Source organism: Hirundo rustica, chromosome 3 (genome assembly GCF_015227805.2).
Source record: "Hirundo rustica isolate bHirRus1 chromosome 3, bHirRus1.pri.v3, whole genome shotgun sequence".
NCBI classification, from domain to species: Eukaryota; Metazoa; Chordata; class Aves; order Passeriformes; family Hirundinidae; genus Hirundo; species Hirundo rustica.
In genome coordinates this window covers 86,728,866-86,747,167 of record NC_053452.1, presented here as the reverse complement: position 1 = coordinate 86,747,167, position 18,302 = coordinate 86,728,866, and the positions used below count along the sequence as shown (strand labels likewise).

Below are 18,302 nucleotides of genomic sequence, written 5' to 3'. Positions count from 1 at the left end.
TGCTAAACCCTCTATTAGAATTATGTATTTATACCATATCCTCATTTTGCAACCTCATACCCAGTAACTCACTGGCCAGGAGACTCCCAGTGTAGAGGCAGACCTTACCTCTCTATTTAAGGGTGATCTAAACACATTTTCTCATGTTAGGTGATAGTTTAGCTACTAATTAACTTGACGTGTAGTATTTTCATTTTATTTCTGTTGCAACTCTTCCACATTTGGGGGGATATTTAATTCACTGTTGTCTCTGAGAAAGATGTAGGGAATGATTCAGTGATTTAGTGGCTGAGAGGGAAAAGACCTGAATTTCCATCTGCCTCATATAAGCATTTTATAGGCTATATATAGGCTTCAGCTCTTTCCAGAAGGGTTGGATTAGAGGCAAAAAAAAAAAAAAAAAAAAAAAAAAAAGGCAGCAAGCTAGAATTGATCTGACAAAAAGGATGTTACTGGTGAAGAGACTGTAACAGAGTGCTCAGCAGTGGCAAAGGGAGCTGATACAAAATGGAGGAAGAGGACAACACAGACGTGGTATTTTGAGGGGCAAAGTGTAGAGGTGCAGTCTTGGGCACAGAAAATCAGCCCGAGCCATGCTTTTCTGCAGATATTTTGGATCCAACTCTGACTTCCCTAGAGCATCTCACCACCCACGCAAGAGCGGAAAAGCACCAGTTTCCTCATTGTAAGGTCTCTGCTGCCTGTAAAGCTTTATTTCAGACAGAAACATGTACTCTTGGAGAAAGTTCAGAGGGCAAATTCCAGCTATGGCAGCGTCCATTCAAGCAAAAAGCCGTAAGAGCTTTTTTTCCTCCCCCAGCACTGGCCTGGAGAAAGAGACAACTATCCCAAGGTCACAGGGAGCCCCACTCTTATGACACCGGCAGATTCGTGGGCTGCGCGTTTTGGGGTATTTGCCACCGGTGGGTCGGTGAATACAAGGACGCGGGTGTGCCATCCCACGCACGCCGGCGGATGCCTGGGCTGTGTGTTTTGGGGTGTTTCCCGGCGGCCGGAGCGCCGCGGGCTCCGGGCCAGGCCGCGCCGCGATCCCCTCCCGGGCGGGGCGGGGCGGGGCGGGGCGGCGCGCGCACAGGTGCGGCGGCTCGCGCCGGGCCCCGCCCTTCCCTTGCCCCGGCCGCCACCTGGAGGGCGGGGTCACGCGCCGGCGGACGGATACATCAACTGCTGTCGCCAGGTGCCGCCCCTCATCCCCGGGAACCGCTCCGTGCCCTTCTAAAGCCGGGACGGCGGTTTTGCTCTTTGGGAAGCGCCGCGTAGGGGCGACATCGCGGCCTTAGGGACCCGGCGGACTGTTTGTCGCCCCGGGAATAAGGGACTGTCGCGGCCAGGGTGGGCGTGGTGAGCGCGCCACCGCGGTGGCGGCGGGCGGGGAGGGAGGCGGAGGCGTCCGCAAGTAGTTCCGGTTGAGGAAGTCGGCGCTCGCCGCCGCCGGTTCCCGTGGCCGCGCCAGGGCAGGAGCGTTCCCGGCCCCGCTCCAGCCCCGCCATGGCCACCCGCTCCTGCCGGGAGAAGGCGCAGAAGCAGAACGAGCAGCACCAGGCCATCCTGGCCAAGCTGCTGCGGGAGGAGGACAACAAGTACTGCGCGGACTGCGAGGCCAAGGGTACGCGGGGCGGGGGGCGCGGGGGCCCGGCCCGGGCGCGGCGCGGCCCCGGCGGGTCCCGGCTCGGGGCGGCTGCGGGGCCCGGCGCGGGGCCGCGCCACGTCCGCAGGGGCGGCGGGACCGGCGGGCGGCTCCTCCCGACAGCGGGCCCGGCGGTGGCAGCGGGGTCGGGCTCGGGGGCAGCGGCGGGGCGGGCGGACAGACAGCCTGACTCTTCCGTGGGCCGTGCTGCAGCCGCCTTGTCCGCCGGCGAGGAACCCCCGGCCGGGCTTTATGCGATGACTGGCCTAGCCCTTTCTTGAAGTTTCACGGCCGCGTCCGCTTCCTGCGCTGCCAGGTATCGATCCGGAGCGGGCTGTGGCCTTCGGGAAGGGACTGGCCGATGCCAGGGATATATGCCAGATGAGTTGAATGTCGAGTGTCCAAAACAATATATCCTGCCATGCTGACTCAGTCAGAATGCCAGGCTCTGTGAATCTGGATGTCTGAGTCTGGTTGAATGTGTCACAGATGTGGCTTTGGCGATAAGTGGAATTTTAAAAATCGTATCACTGGCAAATCTTATAGTGCTTTAGTGGTTGGTTGCGTGGTGTTGTTTTTTGTGGGTTTTTTTTTTTTTTTTTGTTTGTTTTTTTTTTTTTTTTTTCCCCGCGCACAGAGGTAGATATATGTTTGCATTTGTATTTACCTTGGATTCTGTAGCCTTCAAATGGAAAATTGTAGCACATCCCTCTTTCATCTAGAGTCAATTTATTAAGGTTGTACTCTAGGTAAGTTGTTAAGTGTAATGCTTCCTGAATAACAATTGGGAGTTCACTCTATATGGTTAATGCCAGAGCTGCTTTGTTCAGTTCTTCTCTGCATAAAGTGGAGGTGAAGTGTGAGTGAGCTTCGTTTGAGCAACCAGAAATGGCGCTGTTTGTAAATTCGCTTCCCATCTGTGTGTGCTACTTTTTTTTCACTGTGCTTACAAGGCATGCCCTGCACTATCAGAAGGAAGACGGTATTGTCCTAATATAAACTCTTAGAAGTACATGATATGGATTACAATAAAGATAATGGGTCTTTATATTTTGTAAATAACTCTGCCTAGCGCATTTCCTAACGCAGCCCCTCTTGCCCCTGACAGCTGGTTACCATGTACATGACCCTTCATAACCAGTGACTTTCTGGAGAAGGAATGTATGTTTTATATATTATTGGCACTTTGTATTTCTCTGCTGAAGGCTGCTTGGTGTTGCTTGCTGATGGAATTCCATATGAGTTGTTCTCTAGCATCGACCTGAGGGCTGTATCGCTCAAGATTAGAGTCTGGAATTCTGATTTCTTGTCCTGTCCTCCGAGTTTTCTCTTTCTAACTCTCTCTTAGTCAAAATGTTTGTTAGTCTCTGTAGCCCTCAGTATCTTTTGACATTTCAGTTCAGCAGTGCTGACACTTTCAGCTTCATTTTTCTTATGTTTGTGTTAATGAGTGTTTTTATTCACGGTTCTGTTCTTTGTTTCATAAGATAAGCTTTCTTTCATAAGATCAAGCTTTGGTGTATCTTGAATTTGGGTTTTTTTTTCTGTTCAGGTTCTGAAGGACCTACCAATATCTTGAGCAGGCTGTCTTCTGCTAGTACATATTAATTCAGTTTTCAAATTTCTACTAGAAATTTTTACTTAGGTAAATATTTTACTTAAGAAATATTTTACTTAGGTATCTACTAAAATCTGATGGCACTTTTGAAAGCTTCTTGCTTTTCTCTTTTGCTCAGCTTCTCCTTTGCTGTCTCTCTGCATGCCAGAAGCATGGCTTGCTTTCACCCTGTCCCCAGGAAAGCTGGCATGAAAATACTGGGTGATGCAATGTGAGGGACTTGTGGTTTGGCGGTTTCTTTTTTATTTATTCTGTTCTTCCCTTCAAGTTTAATTTGCATTTGCTTCATCCTGTTGTAGCAATTTTTGTTTTAAATCTTGTATCATATTAACTTTGTAGTGCTATCTGACTTTGCCTGTACTGTGTATGTTCAGGGAGTTTTTTTATAGTTGGAAGAAAGAGTATGGAATGAGAAGCTTGCTTTAGTTGCAGCTCTTCTAAAGGCACTTGACTGAGATGTGGCCATATATACACAGTTAGTGGAGTTTAGGAAGTTTCCTTCTGGGAAGGAGAGTTGTGTGAACAATGTTGAGATACCTCCGCTGTACCTTGAAGTCTGCGTTTGTGGATACTCTTTGTGTCCAGAAGACAGCTCAGAAAAAAGGAAGCATTATCAGTTAAGCTGAAAATCAAGCTTGTCATGAGCATGCAATGCCAGTGTTGAACTCTTGCTTATTATATTAGTCTTTGTTGAAACTTATTTACCAAAGGAAGTGAAAAGGCTGCAGCCAGCTGTTTTTTCCTAATGTGTTTCGTGTTTAATCCATGGTGTTTGAGTGCTCATGACTTTCTGCTGTCTGGCATAGCTGTAGTTTTGCTATTCTGGAATGCAGAGCTGTCTGAGGCAGCAGCTATTAACGTGGCTCTGTTAGCTAACCAGAGCCTGACAGCTGTCTGGCGTTCCCCAGCCTGTGAGGTCTCCTTCACCTCTTGCACCACTAACAGCATCCCTTTCATCTCTGGTCATGTTTTTTTATTAGTCTGGAGTTCCCTATGGTCAGCTCCACTGGAGAGCCTCTTCATCCTGGATTCTGCAGAAATTAACATGAAGCCATTTGTTTTTAACATGACAAAAAGTTTAGGACTTCTCTTGTGTCAGTCCTAGTTCAGTATGTTTTTAGTTTTCTTAATGTAATGTATTGTTTTTTCTTTGAAATATTGTCTGCTTTAGTTTCTCTTACTTGCCTCTCTTGTGTGAGCTTTGCTCCTTTGTCTGTCCTTCTCCTTTCTGTTGCCCAGTAGGACCCTCCAAGTTCTGTGTTTTTTCTTTTTCTGTCACCTAATTGTGGGGTAACAACTTAATGATTAACTCTAATTGTTTTAACTGAGTTGCAGTTGTCTTGGATCTTATTCTGGCAGTGTGGAGAAACATTGTTTTCAGTATGGTCTTTCGGGTAGCCTAAGTTCAGCATGGGCACTTAAGTGAAACTAATTCCTTTCTCTCACCCTAGGTATTATAGTATCTCTTAAACCCAAAATATTATATTTACCCTGGGCTTCTTTTGAAATAGTCACATCCAAAGGTTGTGGAAATCTTACAGATTATACTTGTATATCCATTTTAACTGCTGCTCTTTGAGGCTCTGGGAATTCTTAACTAGCTAGATATAGTTTAAAATTGTGCAAATATCCTTTTGACCCTAAAAATGTAATGTGGTCCTGTTAGCATATTTACCACTCGTTACTTTCATTGCATCTTCTGTAATGCTACTGTTGAACTATCCCTTCATATCAGTAAGGCTTTTTCTGCTGGCTTGTATTTCTTGCATCTAAGAAGGTGATGCAGGGTCTTGTCACCATCCTATCACTCCCAAGCTTTCCTTGCCCAGGTATAGAGCCACCATATGCATTACCTGCAAAGAAGTTTGAAGTATGCACCTTTCCAGTATTTATTGCATGCCTACTCTGTGTAAGAATTAGAAAAGCTATTTCTTGGTTGTCCTCAAAAGAATCTTTCTGTCATTAGCAGTAGTCTTGTGTCGATAACAAATCCATCTTTTGATTTGTGCAATGCAAGGTATGCAGATACATTGGATGGCTTTGTAAGGTGAAGAATGCAGCTGAGGACACTTCTGCCAGAGCAGCATTAAGTAATAATTAGGATTTCTGACCCTGGCAACAGTTGCTGGAAGTGAGCTTTATTCTGTATTTGCCTTTTGCCTGTTTAAATAGCTGCTATGAATCTGACTGTTGCTGCTAAAATGTGTTGGAAACTATGTGTTGTAGGCCATACGGTAGCTGCCATATGTCACCTTCAAATTGTAGTTCTTGCAGCTGTCAGAAAGACTAGATGATACTTCTGTGGGGAGGAAGCCTGAAAATTAAAGGTTCTGGAACCGTCTTTGCAATCACTGCGACTTTTGAAAAAGTGAGGAGGTAGGGATGACATTTGACAAGGCAGTTCCTGTGTACTGTCTGTTCTTTACATCCCTATCTGAACAGCTGTCTGCATAAGGCAATAGACGTCGTCCCAGTGTTATATTACTGGGAAGTAGTTGCACTCCTGTTTCTGATATTTGGAGGAAATAGTAGGGTGTGCTGACAGTAGCTTAAGCCACCCTGAAGCTTTGGGAGCGGCAACTGAAATTCCTTTGTGGTCCTTGTGTTTGTATAACTAAGTAAAGCTGGCAGGAATTGTAAGGATCTAGGAGAAGCTGTATCAGGTATGCAGACTATGCAGAAAGCTATTGTAAGGCATTTGAATTTTTCTTACTTTTCATTGTAGAGGGAGGGTAATGCATTTTTAAAATTACTTCAATACTGATATTTGAATCCTTTAAGCAATAACACCTCTTCAAAGTCTGTCAAATGAAACCAAAATAAAAAAGCTCAAACTGTTAACATCATTTGGGGACCCTTTGACTATAGGGACTATAATTTGCTATTTCTGTGTAGTTTGTACCTACTTATAACATGCTAGAAGCCTCCTAGACTTGTGTTCTTATTTCTTGGCAGTAAGGCTGGTATTGCTAGGATGCTGATATTAAATGCTGAATCAAGTACTTAGAAGTTGAAGTGTGTGATGAAGCACAAAAGGAGATTACTTTCAAACATCATTAAGAACAGTAATCAGTGTGTTATTTACAGAGACAGTCACACTAGACCAAGACATGTCCTTCAGTTTACAGGCTTGCTTCCTTAGAATATTTGTCCCCTTCAAGAAAAAACAATGTGAGTGTCCTCTGACATACCTTTTCTGTCTGTTGTGCTTGTATTTGGATGCTGTCTTTAATATCAGTGGATTGACTACTGAAGTCTGTAAATTCATCTCCCTATCAAGAAGGCAATTACCTGAGCTGTAAATCAGCTGCTTTAGATTTTTTTAAACTGTAATCAAGTTAAAATAACTTAATTGGAAACTTTCAGACCTTAGTATAAACAATTAAATAGATGTTTTGGGCCTTCAGGAAAGGTGAATAGATTTCTGTGTCAGAGGAAGTGTTCTGGGTGTCGTTTGTTTTTTTTCTTTAATGCTTCCTTCCTTTGTGCCTGCTAGTGCTTGAAACCTGTTTAAATGATCTGTTACCAAAATCCTGGTACAAAGAAGCACATTGACACTGTTGCTTGTTCAGCCAAATTAAAATTTGTTTAATTTGGTTATAATATTAATGAAAATACTTTTCAGTATTTAGAGTTGTACGGTACAGTCACTGAATATCTGTATGTAACTGAAGATTTGGCCTTCTGTCTTAAGAGTGGCAGGTACAGGGACTTGGGAGCATGGAGAGAGACTGGACAGGAAAGATTGTGATACCAATGTTTGTGTAGCTAGAACTTAACTTTAACTTCCCTGACAACTAAGCAATCCCAAACATGGTGTCTCTTAGCAGTGGGGGAGAAAAAAAAAATATAGCTTAAATAAGTGGGCAAACTGGCTATGGAAAGAAATCTGGAATATTCCAGATATGTTTATAGCTGTTCAGACTCTTTTGTGTAGACATTCAAGTCTTGCATGTGGTCTCTTCTGTGGCTGGGAGACCAACTTAAATAGTTGTGTATGATCATCACTTTTTGAGAAGGTACTTTGCTATTTACTTGTTTGATGTCTGGTCTTCTAACTGTCTTAATCTTGCCTGTATACTTTAATAGATAGTGCACTTCTTTCTCAAGCAGATGGGTAACTCTCCCAGCTCACTGCCCTTAGCCTGTGCAAAGCATCAGCTTTTGCCTCACTGTTAGTGTAAGAAAGCTCATTGGCAGAGCTCTCACTAGGGCGAGGCACTGGCTGCTCTACCTCCTCAGGTGAGGATCTTCCCTGTCTTTCTCCTAAGGTGGAGAAACCCCTGAGAGGACACTTGGGGGAATAGAACACAGCTGGATTGTGCTGGAGGTCAGTTTCGTGTGTCATGTCCAGTGCAACTTCTAGCTGTATATTGAAGTTCAAACACAAAGTACTAGCTTACTAGTAGCTGATCATGCTGTATGGATATTCTGTACCAATTGTTGCAAATATCAGATGTTACTGCAGGTCACTTGGATTGTTCACTTGAACAAATCACTTGGATTTGTTCTTGATACAAGAAGTTGCTGGTATTTCTTTGTGGTTTTGTTGCAGGGTTCCATTGCTTCTGCAAGATAAGCTTGTGAAAGATCATGTGAGCGTAACAGACTGGAATATGAATTGACAGATACAACTGGAGGTTGCTGGCCGTCCACTGAGGCTTTGTAATACCCTTCTATAAGGCATTTTGAAGGCAAAATTTTGATTCAGGGTTGTTTTTACTTAAACTTAGCAAATGGAATGATATATCTTGATCTCTAATAATAGCAAGGAACTGTATCACTAGAAGTCTTAGTGATAATCTGGTACTTAGCTGATAGTTTTCTGGCCTTTTGGTCAAAGATAGTGCCTCCAGAGACCCTTAGGAACCAGAAACTCACTTCAGTCTCTCTTGGAGCTGAATAGCTAGGATTTTTTCCCTGATTTCTTCCTACTAAATAAGACTATCTCAATGCTCTTGTTGTGTGCGCTCTTTCCTGTTGCTGACACTGGTTGGATGAGACTGAAAAAACTGAAGAAGTAACTGCTGTTGCAGCCCTGAGAAGGATAATTGTCTCCCCCAAGAAAAGAGCCCTTAAGACACCTCATTTGGTGGGGAAAAAGTATGGCAGCCTTAGCTTAGGACTTCTGAATGGTATCTTGCAGTGTTAGGTGACACTAGTGGCCCTGTAAGGAAGGGAGTTGTTTCCATCTCCTGACCCTTAGAGTGCAGAAAAATATTTTCAAATAAGTCACAGGAAATGTGTTTCACTTATAATAGAACAGGGTTATTTGCAAAGTTGAATGCTTTTACCCAAGTGGATCTATTCTTCAGGACTTTAGTGAACTTGACTGGGTGAGACCTAAAGCAGCATGGTGTAACTTTGAACTTAGCATTGCTTTGATAAGAGGCTGGACTGGGTGACCTCCAGAGGTCCCTTTCAACCTAATTATTTATGTGACTAATAATAGAAATATTTGTGGGACTTGTTATTTTTATTTTTTTATTATGTTGCAAATCTTTAGATTCTCTGAGGTGTATTAAACAGATGCAGAAATCCTTATGTGTTTAGTTTGCTGCCCTGTGTTCAGAAGTTATTGACAATCTAAGCTGTTTCTGTTGTGTGGACCACAAGGATGGGACAGCTTGTGAAAAGTGATTATTGCAGTTGATGAAACCATGCTCCTGCCTTTTTAAAGTGCAAAACAGCCCAGTTCTTTTGGTCAGGGCTACAGGTGTGTGTCTTCAAGTGGTCCTGAAGCTGCAGTTCTGCCACTCTTCAGTGATGTGAAAAGGTGCTGCTGCAGGATGCTGTTTTTATACCACTTGATCTTTGCTTTGTTCCTGGATTTCCTTTTGCAGAATGGAATGATGCTGTCTTCCCTCTTTGGTCTGAATGCTATAAAGAAAAAAGAACAACTGTGATGCAGCCTTAAGAGGTCCTTGTACATGATACAGAGGAAGCAATTAGATATATCCATGTGATAAGCAGACTTTTAGGAAGGTACCCTCTCCTGGAAAGGTGACTCCCTCTTTAATGCATGCATCCCATAGGATTTAAAAGCATCAATTATCAGACATTACTCAGAGAGTAGTCAGCAGTTGATTTAGCTCAGGTGTCACATTGTCTTAGACTGGCTCAGTAAGGTTCATTTGAGCATGCTTCACCTTTACTTTAGGAACTTTGGTGCTTCACCATGTCTCTTATGGCCAGAACTAAACTCTCCAAGACATAATGGCTTTGCCTTGTGAACAGATAAAGTTGTTCAGTGATACTTTCATGTTGAGGTGGTTCTGAAGAGTTAGGCTGATAAACCCATGACTAGTTAAATCCATCTTCACTGTGCTGTCAGCAAGTTGTTTTCAGATATTATAGCAGAGTAAAATGAGATAGGACTGAGCTATGATTTTTATTGCTGTTGCTGAGTGGGATAGCTCACAGCTGGAGGACTGAAATGGGTCAGTACAGTGCTTAGAAAGGGTGGGCTGGGATGGTGGTGAAGGGAGTTGCCTTTTGCTGTGAGAGCAGTGGGGCTGCCTGCAGCTTTACCTGGAGATGGGTGAGCCAGTTGAGAGCTTAGGGGCCAGAAGTAGTAATGAGGATTTCCTCAGATGACTCAAGCCTTATGTTCACAGGCTTTCTTGCTTATAGGGTGCTTGGACTACCCTTATTATTTTCTAGGGGGATAGCACAGCAGGGAATAAGTAACCAAGGAAGCTTCTGTGATGCATTGATGCCCATATCTCAGTGTAAGTGGTTGAGGACCTCTTTCTTGCAAACAAGCAATGGCAAGTTGAGGATGTAAGGGTTAAGAGTAGTCTTGGCGGCAGTGGTCATGAAGTAGAAGAGTTCAGGATCTGAACTGGACACAACAAAGCAAAGTGTGAGATTACAACCATAATCTTCAGAAAGGAATTCTTCTTGGAAGAATTGTTGGGAAGATTGTTCTGAGCAGAGAGAGCCAGGAAAGCTGATTGACTACCTTAAGCACTAGTGTGGCATATTGCAATGAATAGGAGACGGCAGAAATGCATCAGGAGTCTTGCTTGAACGAATGGGGAGCTTCTGAAAAAACTCAGACATAAAAAGAAAGCATGTAACAGGTGGAAGCAGAAACATGTGGTCCAGGGAGAGCCTGGAGACATCATCCAAGCATGCAAATGTGTCTAGGTCAGAAAGGCAATGTCTATGTGGAGTTTAATCTTACCAGGTACATGTGAATGGCAACAAGGGAGGCATTTACAGATGGTTGGCAGAAAAAAGAATGGAGAAAATTTAGGCCTGCTGCTGGGTGGGGAGGAGGACTGCTCATAAGAGATGTGGAAACAACTGAGACATTCAGTGTTGTCTTCACTTTGTTCTTTACTAGTAAGACTTGCTTTCAACAATTCTAGGCAAGAAAAGGGTACTCTCAGTAGAGAAGGATCAGATTTTGGATCACTTGTAGAAGCTGGATGTACACGAGTCTGTGGGCTCTGATAGGATGCAGCCAGGACTGAGACAGGGTGGCAAAGGTAATTTTGTGTGACTCTCATTAACTAAGGTCATGGTGACTGGGGGGTGGGTTTTGGGGGCTGAACTCAAGCAGATGTCCTTACTATCTCTGAAGAGGGCAAGAAGGAACATCTAGAGAACTGCCAGTCAGTCATCTTTGCCTCTGTTCCTGGAAAAGTGACAGACCAAATAATCCTGAAAACACACGCAGGAAAATGATGGGCCATAGTTGGTATGGATTAATCAAAGGGCTGTAATTTGTGACCAGTCTGATAACAGCCTTCCACACTGAACCAAGCAAGATGACCAGCTTGGTGGATGAGAGCAATGGGTATTTTCTTACCTTGACCTTTCACGAGGCTTTGGAAACTGTCTTGTAACTTCTTCTTTGGTAAGTTCATGAAATGCTTTCTGGATAAAGACCGTGAGGTGGATTGGAAATAGCTTAGAGGCTAAAATGCCAGGCTCAGGGTGGTGATCAACATCCTAAAGTTGAGCAGGAGGCCAGTCCCTTTTGGTGTAGCTCAGGGGTTGTTATTGAGGCCAGCACTGTTTAACATCTTCATTAATAACCTGTGTGACAGGATAAACCCCTCCCTTGGCAAACTTGATGGGATGCAAAACTGGGAGGAGTGGTTGATAAACCGGATGGATGTGCTGCTACTTAGGAGCAGGCAAATGAACAACTGGAAGAAATGAGCTAATGTTACCAAGTTCAACAAAGGGAAGTGCAAAGCTCTGTCCCTAGGAAGGAGGTGATGGCGGTGCAGAAGTGATGCTGTGGATCAAAAATTGCTCATGGATCAGTAGTGCACCCTTGCCACAAAGAAGGCAAACAACATCTTGGACTGAATTTCCAGAAGAGAGTGGTGAGTGTCTGGGAGGAGGAGATGCTTTCATCAGCACTGGTGAGACTGCATCTGTAGTGCTGTCCTATTCTGGGTTCCACAAAGAAACAGGGATGGACTGGAGCAAGTATAGCAAAGTGGCACAAAAAGGAAGGTTGGTGCACCTTACAGTGAAATAGAGGCTGAAAGCAGTGAGATTGTTTTACCTGGCCAAGAGAAGGCTGCTGGGGCTTTCTTATGCATGTGTATAATAAATACATGGTGACAGAAAGTAAGGATGGAGGCAGACTTGAGTGGTATCTAGTGATAGGACCAAGTGACAATGAATGCAAATTAAAACACAGGAAATTCCACTGCAAGATAAGTAGCGTTTTGTTTGTTTTACTGCAGGAAAGACTGAATAGGATCAGGTTACCCGGAGAGGCTGTGGAGCATCCAGTGTGGAACCAACAAGAATCTGACTGGGAACAGCCCTGAGTAACCTGCTGTGTTTTCTGTGCTCTGAGCACCAGGGCTTGGACTAACTGATCTTCCAGGGTCCCTTCCAGTCTCTGCTGCTTCAGATTCATTTCAGTTGTTGTATCCCTTACAAGCTGATATGGAGTCCCACTGCAGATGACATGTAATTTGTTTCCTCTTTCTCCCGAGTGTGCAAATATCAGTCTGTGTCAATTCAAAGTATATTCTTCGTTTAAAGTTGAAGTCCTTTATGGGAAAGTGATTAAACATTAGTAAATCCAGACTGTAGTAGAGCTTTGGATTTTCAAGAAATACAGAAATCTTGCTGTTGTTTGTGCATCCAGAGACAAAAAGGACCAAATCTAGCCATTTGAAGCAACTGGGAATTGAGATGCTATGGTATAAAGGGTTACTCATATGTTATTTGAAATGTTTAAGTCTAGCTAGGAGCATGCCTTCACAACTTTAACTGCTTTGTAGAGCTGGTAAAGTTGCTTAGAGCTAGTGTCCCTAGTGCCAGCAATTTCCCTGGATCTTAAAACTATGTGGTTTGAACTCCATGTTATGAGTAATAATGATTTCCTCTGGAAGACTGGAGAAAAAAAAAACAAACTATTGCAGATTCCTGTTTTTCTTTTGTTCTGGTCTTTTACTTGATGAATGTTTGCTGGGAGCTTGAGCAATATAAATTCTCTTAACATTTTTTTCTTGAATGATTTTGCAATAATCCATTCAAACAAAACTGCTTTATTGTCTTTGTGATAACTTAGCAAATTTAAAATTTGAATGGATACCTATTTAAAGTCATCTTTGTTTACAGGAGACTCTGATATTGCTAATTCCTGCTTATCTTCCACCATCTTGATCACTTGCTTTCCATTACATGCTAAACTTGTTTGTCTCAGTACATATTCTCAAGGAGCTCCTGCCCAGTGGTTTGAAACAACCCAATCAAGAGAACCTGAGTTCCTGCCTTGTTTCCTACTTATCCAAAATACTGATGAGGTTTGTCTTCCTCTGACCAGAGAAGCCAGATGTTTTTTGCTCTTAGGTAGCTATATGAAGAGGAGGAAGAACATGGAGGAACAGAGAACATCCTTGTGCTGCAAGTCTGTGGGAGATGTAGAGATATAGAATGCTGATGTTGCACCTTATGGAGTTGGTGGCAAGTTTTATGGGGGCAGCTGATCATTGGGGGTTTTTTGTTCTGCCTTTCTCAGTAGCCTTAAACTGTCAATTGCCCCTTTCTTCTCTTCAGAAAAGGTGTTTGTTTCTGGTAGAGTGGAGGAAAATGAGGTAGAGACTGTAGCTCAGTGCCTGTCCGAGTGGAGCTGTGGACAGCCATGTGTAATAGTTGGAGGCAATGTTGCCAAGCAACTGACTTTGCAGGTGTGGTTTGGTAAAGGAACATTTCTTTCTCTAAAAGCTGTGCCAGGCTATGATTTTGTTTTTAAAAAAGAAGAAAAAAAAGTAAAAAGCAAGTAGGTAACTTTCTCCTTTGCATGGATGAGAAAAGGAATGCAATATTCCACATTCAGCTGTTGATTGTATATAAGAATCTGTTGCATATTTGCTGAACTCTTTGAATGGAAGTGAATAAAGTTTCATATTATAGGACTACATTGGTAGGATTAAAGGCTGTAGTAGACCCCTAAGTTCTGCAAAAGACAATAGAAGTGATTAATCATGTAACCTGGTATTTTTGAAAGCAGCTGAACTTGCAGGTGCATTCAAAATATGACAGTGAGGGACAATCAGGAATGAATGATTATTTGAAATAAGCTCCTGGCAATGTGTGCTGAAGTAATTTGGGTTTAAATTTTTCATTCATAAGAATTTATAGAAGCAACCAATGTACTGATGTTTTTATAATACAGGGACTGATTATCCCATTAAGGGGTGTGTGTGTATATATATATGGGGTATTTGTTCAGTTGCCTGTTATCTGTGGAATGACAGAAGTGTCCCTTTAAACATGGCAAATGCCACACATTAGGAGCACCCTTTAGATCTTCAGGGGAAATGTGCTTAAGCACTTAAGCAGGGGCGAAACCAAAGAGACATGTCAGTAAGACACTGAGTACAGGCTTTTTGGTCTGTGTTCTCATTACCAAGTGAGATATACCATACCTCGTTATCCTCAATGTTAAATGCATTGAGCTGCTGTAGCAGTGTTGTCTGAGAGGGGGCTAACTTTCCATAGCAGCACTCACGGTGCTGTGCTTTGCAGCTCTAGAGGAGTGTTGATGACACATCAGTGTTTCAGATGGTGCTGAGCAGTGCAAGTGCAGCATCGATGTCTCCTCAGCCTACCCCCAAAGGCCACTGGATTGGAGGTGGGTGAAATTTTGTGAGGGGATGTAGCCAGGACAGCTGACCCAAATGAACCTAAAGGATAGGCTATAACAAGCAACCCAGTAATAGCTAAGAGAAAGCGAGGGGAAGGGGAGGGTTTATTCTTAGGGTGTTCGTCTTCCAGAGCAACCAACTGTGTACTGAGACCTCACTTAGGAAGTGGATATCACCTGCTGATAGGAGAGTATTTGTCTTCTAACTTCTGTGCGTGGCCTTTGCTTTTCTTTATTGAACTGCCTTTATCTTGACCCATGGGGTTTTTTATCTTATTTTCTCCTCTTTGGTGGATTCATGATGACCAGACAAGGTTTATCCACCACAGCTGCTGAGGGTTTCTTGTGTGTTCTAAGTACAAAGTAACTGTCATTCTTATTAGCAAAGACTATGGAGCCTTGGTTCAGTTTTCTAGGTGTTCTGCAGCAGAGAGCAAGCAACTTCTGAAAGAAGTGATGCTAATTACCCCTTGACACTTGCCTTGTTCACTGCGATTTCTGTGGAGCTTGGGTGTTCATGGCATTCCTGCTTAAAGAAGGTTACTCCAAAAATATATTTATTGAACTAAAGGATTCTGTCGAGTGTTTGGTCTTAAATGAGAATTTAAAAAATACAACAGATTCAAGATGGCATGCTTGAGAGTCTTGCTGATTTTTCAGAGCACATCTGGAGAATTAATAACTTCTTAAGCAAACTTAATCCTACTTGGAACTCATACTCACAGTTCTGTATTCCAGCCTTGAATGCAGCTGACTGCTTTGGTAGTGTAGTCCATTTCTCTTCTGGCATCTGAAGAAAATAGTATTTTGAGGAAAAATACTGTACATTTTGGAAAAATAACTTGCACAAAAAAACCCTTCCAATTTTCTCTTCTTTTTTTTTTTTTGAAATGCAAACCTACTTAAATCAGCTGTGAAAAGCACTACTTAAAAGCAAATTTGTTCTTTCTTTTCTAAGTCACATGTGGCTGATATAATGGTGTCTGAGTATTGATGATTGTCATGCTGGAATGTTTAATTGTGTTAGTTTGAATTATATTTAATTTAGTGTCATCACGCAGGAGACCAACATAGTTTTACAAAGCAAAATGAGGCCTTTAGAAGAATGCAAAGCAGATTTAAGCCTTGAATGTGTGGCATGGTGCATTTGAATTGGATATAAATAAGTTACTCTGTGGTTTAAAAAAACACAAAATTTTCAAATGCTGAACTGAGTTTTTCCTCAAAGAGAGGGTGAAATATACCTTAGAGCTGCTCAAAACAACTGAACAAAGCCCTAAACAGCATGATCTAATTAGATCTGATTTAAACATCAAATTAATCTAAGTGACCTCAGGAAGTTCATTTATGCCTAGATTATAGGTATTTTTGTTCACTGACTGAGGAAGTACAAAAGTTGTTTAACTGCTCTTCAAAAGATACATCTTGCAGAGCACAGATACCTTCTGTTGTGTGTATTGGCTCAAACCCAGCTTCAGGGAGGAGTGTTGAAGGTGTGATCCATTTGCTGACACTTGGGCAGGGTGCAGTATTGGGGTGTAGCTACCTTGGCGTGCAGGTCCTGGACATTTGTGCGAAGGGTTTGTGTCTATGACACTGGAGCTTCAAGGGAGAAAAGGTGTGATTCTGTCTGTCCTCTTCAGCCTGTTCTTTTCCCCGGTCTTCTGTTAATTTAGCACCCTGAGCTCCACTGCAAGTTGTGCTCTGAAGATTGATAATATCGTTACAATAAACTCAGGGGTCAAGACTAGAGTTGCATTTGTGAGGTAGGCCATTCCTGTGCCTGAGAACTGTGGTATATTAGTGTTTGAGGGTGGGCCAATACGTTCTCTGTAGGTGAGAGATGAATGGTGCAGCCTAAAAATCTACTTGATCTGATCTACATAACCTGAAGAGGAAGTGAGACAGTATACTGAGGAAGAATGTAGAAGAATATCTGCAGTGAATGTGGATTTTTTAGATGTGGATGCTAGTGGGATGGCAGAGCGACTCAGAAGATTGAGTGAGAAAACTCATGGGTTGAGATAAAGACAGGTAAAGCAAAAACTGTGCCCACAAGTGAAGCAAAATAAGGAATTAATTCACTATTTAGCAGCAGCAGGTGGGTGTTCAGCCTTTTCCAGGAAAGCAGGGTTCCATCACATGTAACAGTTTCGTAGTTACTCACTCCAGATGCCTCTCCTTTCTCCTTCTTACTCCAGCTTTTATTGCTGAGCACAGTGTTTTATGTGATGTCGCTTTGGTCAGATGTCTCAGCTGTGTCCCCTTCTGGCCTCTTGCCCACCCCAAGCCTCCTCACTGGCAGGACAGTCTGAAGAACAGAAAAGGCCTCAATGTTACATAAGCACTGCTTAGCAATAGCCAAAATATTGGTGTGTTATTGACACTGTTTTGGTCACAGATTCAGAACACACCTCCATAGGGCTATCTACGAAGAAAATAAACTCCATCCTCACACAAATGAGTATAGCAGAGAGGACTGGTACAAGAAACGATCTGGCTGGTCATCATAGATAATTTCAGTGTGTTTCTACTGTCTAGAGCCTGAAATTTGGTGTTTACTTTGCCTGCTCGTGTGTAGAAATATGCCTCTTCCTGCTGCTGAGGACTCCAGGACGGTGTAGATGAATGTAGACGAGAGATCTCTGAAGTTAGGTTTTAGAAGATGAGGTTTATTGTAAGGGATGTGGAGGCCTTGCTCTGAGCCGCCAGGCTGCAGCTCGTGGCAAGGCCTAGGAAAGTGGGGGAAGGGAGAAGTAGGGAGAGGAAATTCCTCAGGGAAGGGTGCAAGCAAAAAGAGAGCAAAGAGCAAAGAGACCGTCCAGCCCCCCGGGACCCCTTATCAGGGGTCTTCAAGGTGGGCTGGAACAAGCCTTGTGCCAATGGGGTTACAGATACCTGATACTTCAGGGGAGGGGTACAGGTGTGGGATGAACCATACATTGAGGGGTGAGACAGAACATTCCATTTGACCTCTGGGTCTGGCTGCAGGTAACTTTCAGATGGTCACATAACTGTTTTCCCAGAGATCCAGTATCTAATACATCTCAAACATCAAAACTTACTTTCAATTCTATCTCACTTACAGGTTTCTCATTCTCAGAATCTAAGCAATCATATTTATAGGGTTTTTTGGCTTCTTCCTTCCCAACATCTCCCCCGTTCTTATTAACAACTAAAACACTAGACACTGTCTTACTCATTACTTTTTTCACACACTGAAGTATGCAGGGAACTGCTACTAAAACTACAACTACTACTATTAAAACAATCAAACCTATCTTACAAAGTTCCTTTAGCCAAGGTGCAAAGCTCAAACCATCAAACAAATTGTCTAACCAGGATGGGTCATCTATTGTAATTTGGCTAGCTAAATCTCTCAATTCTTGCAATTGTTTATGAATGGAAACAGAGTGATCAGATAAATTCATGCAGCACAAACCTTCAAAATCTTTTGGAAAAGTTACTCTAACTAAACAGGTTTTTCAGGGCTTCTGTTGGATAGACAGATGGTATCAGAGCCTGCAGACTTAGCTAAAACAACTCAGACATTTGTCTTTGGTTGACTTAGGTAAAGCTTCACTACAAAAACTAAAACAAAAGAACAAAAGTAACATGCAAACAATAAAACTTCAGTCTTTTCTTGGGCTGCTTTTGGCGGATCATCTTCTCTTGATGATTCTGCGCAGCTCAGGTCTGGGTGCTTGCTTCTTGGTTTGCAGAAGTACTGGCTGATGTGGGGGTCTCAGCAGGCTTCGATGCGTGGTACTGCTTCACATTTTTCACTGGAACCCACTTGAGTCCTCTTTCTGTGGAGGCAAATGCAAACCTCTTCCCCCATGTTACAGGATTATATGGTCTTTCTAACTGTCTTGATTTTAAATTTTTAATTGAAACTGGGGGGT

General features: G+C 43.0%; 1 protein-coding gene across 7 annotated transcripts in view; it reads left to right on the top strand.

Annotated features, from left to right (window-relative positions):
- The first annotated feature begins 1,244 nt into the window (after nucleotides 1-1,244).
- SMAP1 (small ArfGAP 1) overlaps nucleotides 1,245-18,302 on the top strand; it is a 98,401-nt gene continuing 81,343 nt past the window's right edge. For 2 of the 7 annotated variants that reach the window (XM_040058327.2, XM_040058324.2), the window contains exon 1: nucleotides 1,247-1,627. In XM_040058327.2, coding sequence (XP_039914261.1) covers nucleotides 1,510-1,627 — 118 coding nt within the window. In that variant the 5' untranslated portion in view covers nucleotides 1,247-1,509. Of the gene's footprint in view, nucleotides 1,628-18,302 lie in introns of all 7 variants that reach the window. The other 5 variants (XM_040058330.2, XM_040058326.2, XM_040058325.2 and 2 more) reach the window with 4 other exon arrangements.